Source organism: Panicum hallii, chromosome 6 (genome assembly GCF_002211085.1).
Source record: "Panicum hallii strain FIL2 chromosome 6, PHallii_v3.1, whole genome shotgun sequence".
NCBI classification, from domain to species: Eukaryota; Viridiplantae; Streptophyta; class Magnoliopsida; order Poales; family Poaceae; genus Panicum; species Panicum hallii.
Genome location: NC_038047.1, coordinates 35,124,128 through 35,131,482, shown reverse-complemented (window position 1 = coordinate 35,131,482; position 7,355 = coordinate 35,124,128). Strand labels below are relative to the sequence as shown.

At 42.7% G+C, this 7,355-nt stretch overlaps 1 protein-coding gene across 1 annotated transcript; it reads left to right on the top strand.

Annotated features, from left to right (window-relative positions):
* Positions 1-503: 503 nt before the first annotated feature.
* LOC112897145 (ABC transporter A family member 2-like) lies at positions 504-6,651 on the top strand. The gene is made up of 16 exons (XM_025965358.1): positions 504-872; positions 2,358-2,589; positions 2,809-2,978; positions 3,067-3,252; positions 3,435-3,530; positions 3,621-3,821; positions 3,905-4,061; positions 4,142-4,368; positions 4,453-4,570; positions 4,658-4,734; positions 4,821-4,910; positions 5,002-5,145; positions 5,236-5,550; positions 5,641-5,721; positions 5,807-5,983; positions 6,171-6,651. Exons 1-16 carry the CDS (start codon positions 504-506, stop codon positions 6,414-6,416), a joined length of 2,886 nt encoding a protein of 961 aa, XP_025821143.1. The 3' UTR covers positions 6,417-6,651.
* The last annotated feature ends 704 nt before the right edge of the window (positions 6,652-7,355 follow it).

Here is a 7,355-nt window from a genome sequence, read left to right as displayed (position 1 = left end):
CAATGTTGGTGCATCCATCATCTATGCTCTTTTAAAGGCAAAAGATATTCATTTCTAGCCCTAGCTTACACAATCCAGCGTCTAGCCATTGTCAAAAAATAAATAAAAAATAACAAAATTTTTAGAAATCCCAACTGCGGAATCTTAATCAATTTATTTTACGCTACGCATCTGAATTAATCACAACTACTAGCTTGGTTAATCTCAAAAGGAAAGCAAGAAAAAAAAAGAAAAAGAAAAGGAGGCGCTCTCTGAATCTGCGGACTGCGGCTCATTCAGCCGCAAGGCCGATCTGCAGGTGCAGGCAGACATGTGGGCCCCACCCGACCCCCGTCTTCCTCCCCTCCGTCTCTGGCCGTTTTCAAACTGCTCCCTTATAAATACCCAAACCTCAGACTGGTCCCCGGAAATCTCCAGGACAGAGCGACCAAGAGCAGAGCGCGCCAGCCGAGAAGAAGAAACTCCCCCTGCGGCCGCGGCCGCGACGATCCCGGCCGGCCCCAATGGAGCTCCTGAGCGGCGGCGCGCTCGCGTGGCAGCAGTACCGCTCGCTGCTCCGCAAGAACGCCACGCTCACCTGGCGGCACCGCCGGTCGGCGGCGCTGCAGCTCTTCTCCTCGCTCGTCTTCATCTTCCTCATCTTCTGCATCGACCGCGCCGTGCGCTCCAGGTTCTCCAGCACCACCGCCTACCGCAACGTGCCGGACCCGGCCGCGCTCGTCGCGCCGCCGATCCCGCCCTGCGAGGACAAGTTCTTCATCAAGTCCCCCTGCTACGACTTCCTCTGGAGCGACGGCGGCAGCGCACGCGTCAGGGGACTCGTAGACGCCATCCGAAGGAACAACCCCGGCCGGCCCATCCCCGCGGACAAGGTCCCGATTCCTCCCTCCTTTGTTTCCGCGTCAGTTTCGTCAGTTACCGGTCTGGGTTGGGGAAGATTGTGTTTCTTTCTCGATTTTTGCCGTGGAATTGGTGTGTGATTTCGCGTGCGGAGTTGGGCTGGCCCGTCTGGGCGGCGGGGAATGTCGTGCTCGCACGTTTGGTGTGACAAATTTGGGGTTTTCTTTTTCTCTTTGAGAGCAGGATTTGGGTTCTGGGTAGGGGAAAGATTGGATTTTATTTCAGGGGCGCGGTTTTACACTGGGCGACAAAGAAAACCGCGTGAATATTTGGGTGTATGTCAGTTTAATCTCTTCAAAGGGAGAATTTTGGGGCATTTCAGTAAGCGATTTCGATTCAGGGAGCTGCATGAGTTTGGAGAATTTGTTGTTGATAACGGTAGAACCTATATGCATACGATTGGGTTTTTGGACTTCAAAATAAATTCAATTCAACTTAACTGCATTAATTCTTGTCAGCTGTTATGGATTGTTTTATCTCCTTAATAATTTTGGAGCAGAGCGGTTGGATGCTTCGACGGTGAACTTAGATTATCATTCAGGAAATGTTGACAGTTTAGTATCTGATTTGTGTCCATCAGGCTTTTGGATGGAAGTGGTGGGCACTCACTTCAGAATTTAGATTTTAGAATTTTGTGAGCTTCTCAAAGGGTGGTGCGAAAAGGATGCCTAGTTTGTTGCTCATGTGATCTGGGGAACTCTCAGGTCCACACGGAACAGCTAATTTGGTTGATGTTGTTTCATGTCACTTTCGTGCTCCGGTGTGTACTAAGGCCTTTCCTTGGAATCAAAGATGGTGAGGATGCACCTCGGAATGTTAGCTAAGAATATGCTGGAGAATTTTTAGGGAAGCTTGCATGGTTCGCAACTTTGCATAGTCTAGACGATGTATCAATGAACTGGTGCGAGGGTTCTGTAAGTGTATTATTTTAATGTGAAGCCGTAATGATCAGGAACTTTAACTGTCCTGCTCAGTTGGGAGTCCTGGCATTCATGCGTCCGATTCCATAGTCTGAATTAGTTTAATTAAATTTGACTGCTGATTTTTTTCTTTTATATGCTGAATCAGGTAAAATATGGCATTTGACTTCTCATGATTTACTATCAGGTTTTCATTTGATGTCAGCTAGGATTTAGTGGTAACCCGAAAAATATATTACTCTCTCTGAGCCCAGATGTATTTTCTCAACCTGGCTCTCTGGTAGTTTCCTCAGTGTAGGTTATCCTAGAATTTCTAGGCATTTCTATCTCTATTTGTGCTTTATCGCCCTTGCCAAATTAGTGACCCACCAAGTCATTTGGTCCACTTTGTTAATCCTTATGTATTAGCCCAAAACAACTTATATTTCGAATCGGCAGAGTATGTGCACTAGCCGAAACTTGATCAAGTTTGCAACTTCACCCCAGAATTGATTATTACTGAACAGGTTATCTGATTGATTCCCAGTGATTTCTCAGGTTTTAGGTTTTAGAACTCCGGATGATGTTGATGCTTGGCTGTTTCAAAACCCAATGCGCTGCCCTGGTGCTTTACATTTTCAAGATATCAGTGCCACTCAGATAAAGTATGGTATCCAGACAAACTCTACTCCGGTAGCACGGAGAGGAACATATGAAGACCCCACCTTCAAGTTCCAGATACCACTTCAAGTTGCAGCTGAGAGAGAAATGGCAAGGCTGCTTATTGGAGGTATTACTGCTTCCATGCTTCTTTAATGAAATTGTTGCTTCTATGCATATACTATAAGTCTCATGTTCGGTGACAGCAATTCCTGCTCGTTTGTACTTTTAAATACTATTTCTTTCAGACGATTTACTATAGTCTAGATAAGTAAATTTTAGTTGCATGTTTGGTTCAATTAGTTAATTGTGCTTGGAGAATAAGTCTAAATTTTCATGATTGTAACAGATCCAAATTTTAGCTGGACTGTGGGGTTCAAGGAATTTGCTCACCCAGCCACAGAAACCTTCTCTACCATTGCTCAAGCAGGGCCAACTTTCTTCCTTGCGATCGCAATGTTTGGATTTGTTTTTCAAATCAGTGCCTTGGTGACAGAGAAAGAATTAAAACTTCGTCAGGTTCAAACTTTACCTGTTGTTCGACAGCATTTTGAAATTTACATTTCTTTTATGCTCTGAGTGACCCAAAGCTTTGACATATTTGCAGGCTATGTCTACCATGGGGCTCTATGAATCAGCCTACTGGTTATCATGGTTTACCTGGGAGGCCCTTCTTACAACAGTTTCAGCACTTTTTACTGTTCTATTTGGGATGATGTTCCAGTTTGACTTCTTCCTTAATAATAGCTTTGGAATCCTATTCCTCCTGTTCTTCCTGTTCCAACTGAACATGGTAAGTGGTAAATATTGATCATGTTTGTTTTGATTGTGCCCATTTGTAATGCTCAATTTTGTTAAGAACTCATTGCATGGATGGATTTTGTTTGTACATTTCCCTAATTCTTATCATATTTGCAAAGCATACTTTTTGCTAAATGTCCCCCCTTACATACAAATCCATGATGTTTGCCGCAGCTTAGTTTTGCCTTCATGATATCCACATTCGTAGCAAAGGCAGCATCAGCTACCACTGTTGGATTTGCAATATTCATTATTGGGTTTTTGACTCAGGTAATGCTTTGTTAATCATCATCTTATGAATCCAGTATTTCATTCTGTCAGAAAATATGCAAAAACCTTTGTTATTGCCTCCATGTGCAGCTTGTTACCACCTTTGGGTTCCCATATTCGAGTGACTACAAAAAATTGTACCGAACATTGTGGTCTCTCTTTCCTCCTGATGTATTTGCCAAAGCCCTCAACATTCTTGGAAAGGCAACAGCCACTCCTGAAGATAAAGGTATCAGCTGGAATCAGCGTGGGGAGTGCCCATCTTTTGAGACGGACTGCGTCATTACTATAGTATGTGCAAAACATTCTTTATTAGATACTACATCTTTTAGCCACTAGATTTCAAGTTCTTAATGTTCACAAATATCTAACAGGACGATATCTATAAATGGCTCATCTCCACGTTTTTCTTGTGGTTTGTCTTGGCAATCTACTTTGACAACATACTTCCAAATGTAAATGGTGTCCGAAAGTCAGTTTTCTACTTTCTTATGCCCTCGTACTGGACGGGTAAAGGAGGCAAGATGCAAGGTCAGAAATTGAAGTACTCAGTAGCTCTTCACATTGTTTTAACTGTAGTTTCTTATACTAGCCATTAATCTGCATTCCAGAGGGAGGCCTCTTTAGCTTTTTTGGTTCAAGCCGTCCAGCTGATGATGCTAGCCCTACTGATGAGGATGTTCTTGCGGAGGAAAACCTAGTAAAGGAGCAAGCTGCAAACAATGAGGTGGATCCTGGTGTTGCAGTTCAAATACATGGTCTGCGGAAGACATATCCAGGAACTTTCAGCATTGGTTGTTGCAAATGCTCAACAACTAAGCCATTCCATTCTGTCAAAGTAAGTTATCAGTTAGCTTCTGGCATGGACTAGATACAACTTGCTTGTCTTTATCGATAATTCATAACCTAAAAATTTCTTCAGGGCTTATGGGTGAACCTTGAGAAGGACCAGCTATTCTGTCTTCTTGGGCCCAATGGAGCCGGTAAAACAACTACAATTAGTTGTCTGACTGGAATCACACCAATTACAGGAGGTGATGGTATGTATCGTTCATTAAAGCAGATTCTGATATATTTTTCCAAAATAACTGCCGACATGCTAATGGTACAAACTAAACATTTCACAGCATTCATTTATGGTCATTCTGTCCGAAGCACTGCGGGGATGACAAACATTCGTAGGATGATTGGAGTCTGTCCACAGGTAGTACTGTAGTCATTTTTGTACTCCTGATGCAAGTGGTGATGTATTTAAAAAAGGATATAAATATTTTTTCTATTATTTTGCAGTTTGATATCCTGTGGGATGCATTAACAGCTAAAGAGCACATGGAATTGTTTGCCAGTATCAAGGGATTGCCTCCATCAACTATCACGTCGGTATGTTTCTTAAGATTCCTTTTGACTTGTTCTCTCTAAAATCCATATGGTATCGTATTTTGATTTTTGTATGGTTGATCACCAAACACAGGTAGCAGAGGAATCATTAGCCAAAGTGAAGCTCAGCCAGGTAACCAATGTTAGAGCAGGCAGCTACAGTGGAGGAATGAAGCGCCGCTTAAGTGTTGCGATAGCTCTAATTGGTGACCCAAAATTGGTCTTTCTCGATGAACCGGTAAGGACATAACAAATTTAGCATTACTTTGATTTTGGACTCCCATTCCACATGTGAACATGGGTATATGACCATGTGTATCCTATGTAGACTACTGGCATGGATCCAATAACAAGGAGGCACGTTTGGGACATCATAGAAGAGGCCAAGAAAGGAAGAGCTATTGTCTTGACCACCCATTCCATGGAGGAGGCTGATATTCTAAGTGACCGGATAGCTATAATGGCAAAGGGGAAACTGCGGTGCATTGGGACATCGATAAGGTTGAAGTCGAAATTTGGAACAGGATACATCGCTAACGTTAATTTCTCTGGAAATGGCCACATGCAGAGCCCTAATATCAACAGCAACACCGAGGCCCCGGTTAATCCTAACATAGAAGCTGTCAAATGGTTCTTCAAGGAAGTATGTGTCTCATGATTAAACAAGATTGACATAACATTAGTTCTCTTAGCATCTTGAATATAAATGTCTTTTTTCTTTTGTGCTGACCAGCGGCTTGATGTTGACCCGAAAGAGGAGAGCAGGACGTTCTTGACATTTGTCATCCCCCATCACAAAGAGCCGCTTCTGACGGTAAGACCTTGGCGCACAGAACCCTGATATACATATTTTTTTTCTTTCAAAGAGGTAAAGTATATACTAACACTTCCACAAACAGAGATTCTTCGGGGAATTGCAAGACAGGGAGGGGGAATTTGGAATATCAGATATTCAGCTTGGTCTCACAACACTTGAAGAGGTTTTCCTGAACATTGCAAAGCAGGCAGAGCTGGAGAGCTCTACTGCTGAAGGCACCTTGGTGACTCTTAACCTGTCATCAGGAGCAACAATTCAGGTCTGTGCTTTGTAATCCTAAGAACACTACCACACTTATCTTATGACCTCTGAGATGCAGACATATTGTTATCAAGTAGCAATAGTTTGCTTATCTGATTGTGTCAAAAACAAAAAAAAACTGCTTGTCTGGGGATACATTAGAATATTGTTTTCTCTTCTTTGATTTTGCCTCTTTGACAATGCAGATTCCGAAGGGTGCTCGTTTTGTTGGTATTCCTGGAACTGAGACAGAAGAGCATCCAAGAGGCGTCATGGTTGAGGTTTACTGGGATCAGGATGAAAATGGATCACTCTGCATTTCTGGTCACTCTGACGAGATGCCAGTTCCAGTCAATGTTGAGCTCAGGAGGCCGCCCTCGATTTCTCGTAGGGCCTCCATGGCCCGTGAAGGTCCAGTCGGCTATATCATTGACCCGAGCCAGGTCCCATAAAAAGATGAGTCGGAGTGCAAAGTTTGGATTGGTTTTCATGTAAATTATCTTAGTGTGTCGGTACATATAGGATCTGCTATGTTTGTATTGCTTATGCTAGAACCTAGAACATCATAACTATATGTAGTGGTAATTGGTTAAGAAGTGGTTGGTGAAAGATTCTACAGCGTGACAATTTCTGCTGCGCAGCAAAAAAAGGACTTGACAGATATACAATCGAACTACATTTTTACTATTTCCAGCTGTGAACAATCCAAGTACTTATCAGGTTATCTGTATGTCTCGGGTATGATGTAAATGGCTAAACGAAACACCTCTGCTGTTACAATTGAGCAGAGGCTATGGATCCATTAAGGAACACCATGGAAATACGGCACTACAAATGCCAGAATAATTCACATAACACTGCAGCAGGAACTCCGAACGATATTCGACTGAACAGTGAGAAACAAGGTCATCTCAAAGTTGATTTAAGTCTGCTTGAGAAAAACATGGATGATTATGATGATTGAGGACAGAAAAAAAACAAAAAAATTGAGAGAAGGGGGAAAAAATTCAAGCATGTCTTAATCAATGTGAAACTGTGCAAACCAAGATAGACAATATGATGCACATTGAGGAAAAAATTCTTCGACCCCTGTATATAATATTGACTATTTCTTCAGGGTTTTGCTCTACCGTTTTCTCGTGTATAATATCGGGGTCGAAGAACCCGACGTTATGGAAGTTCTTTTTTCGGCAAATTTGAATTTTTGACCTACGGAACACAAGAAAAACGGGGATCAGTCAACACACAAGCCCTGTTCGGGTCTCCTAGTAAACTAGCAACAATTTATGAAGAAACCATGCACACAGGTTACTTGAACTATTCTCTGTCAAAGATTTGGTGTGATCCATATCCCAGCTGGAGCTTTGCTTGCAAACTCACGGCCAACATAG

Bases quoted from the DNA above. Each gene is read 5' to 3' on its own strand.
- LOC112897145 (XM_025965358.1), top strand. From the start codon at position 504: ATGGAGCTCCTGAGCGGCGGCGCGCTCGCGTGGCAGCAGTACCGCTCG. The intron at 873-2,357 runs GTCCCGATTCCT...GTGATTTCTCAG, and splicing joins GGCCCATCCCCGCGGACAAG to GTTTTAGGTTTTAGAACTCC. The intron at 4,735-4,820 runs GTAGTACTGTAG...ATTATTTTGCAG, and splicing joins TGATTGGAGTCTGTCCACAG to TTTGATATCCTGTGGGATGC.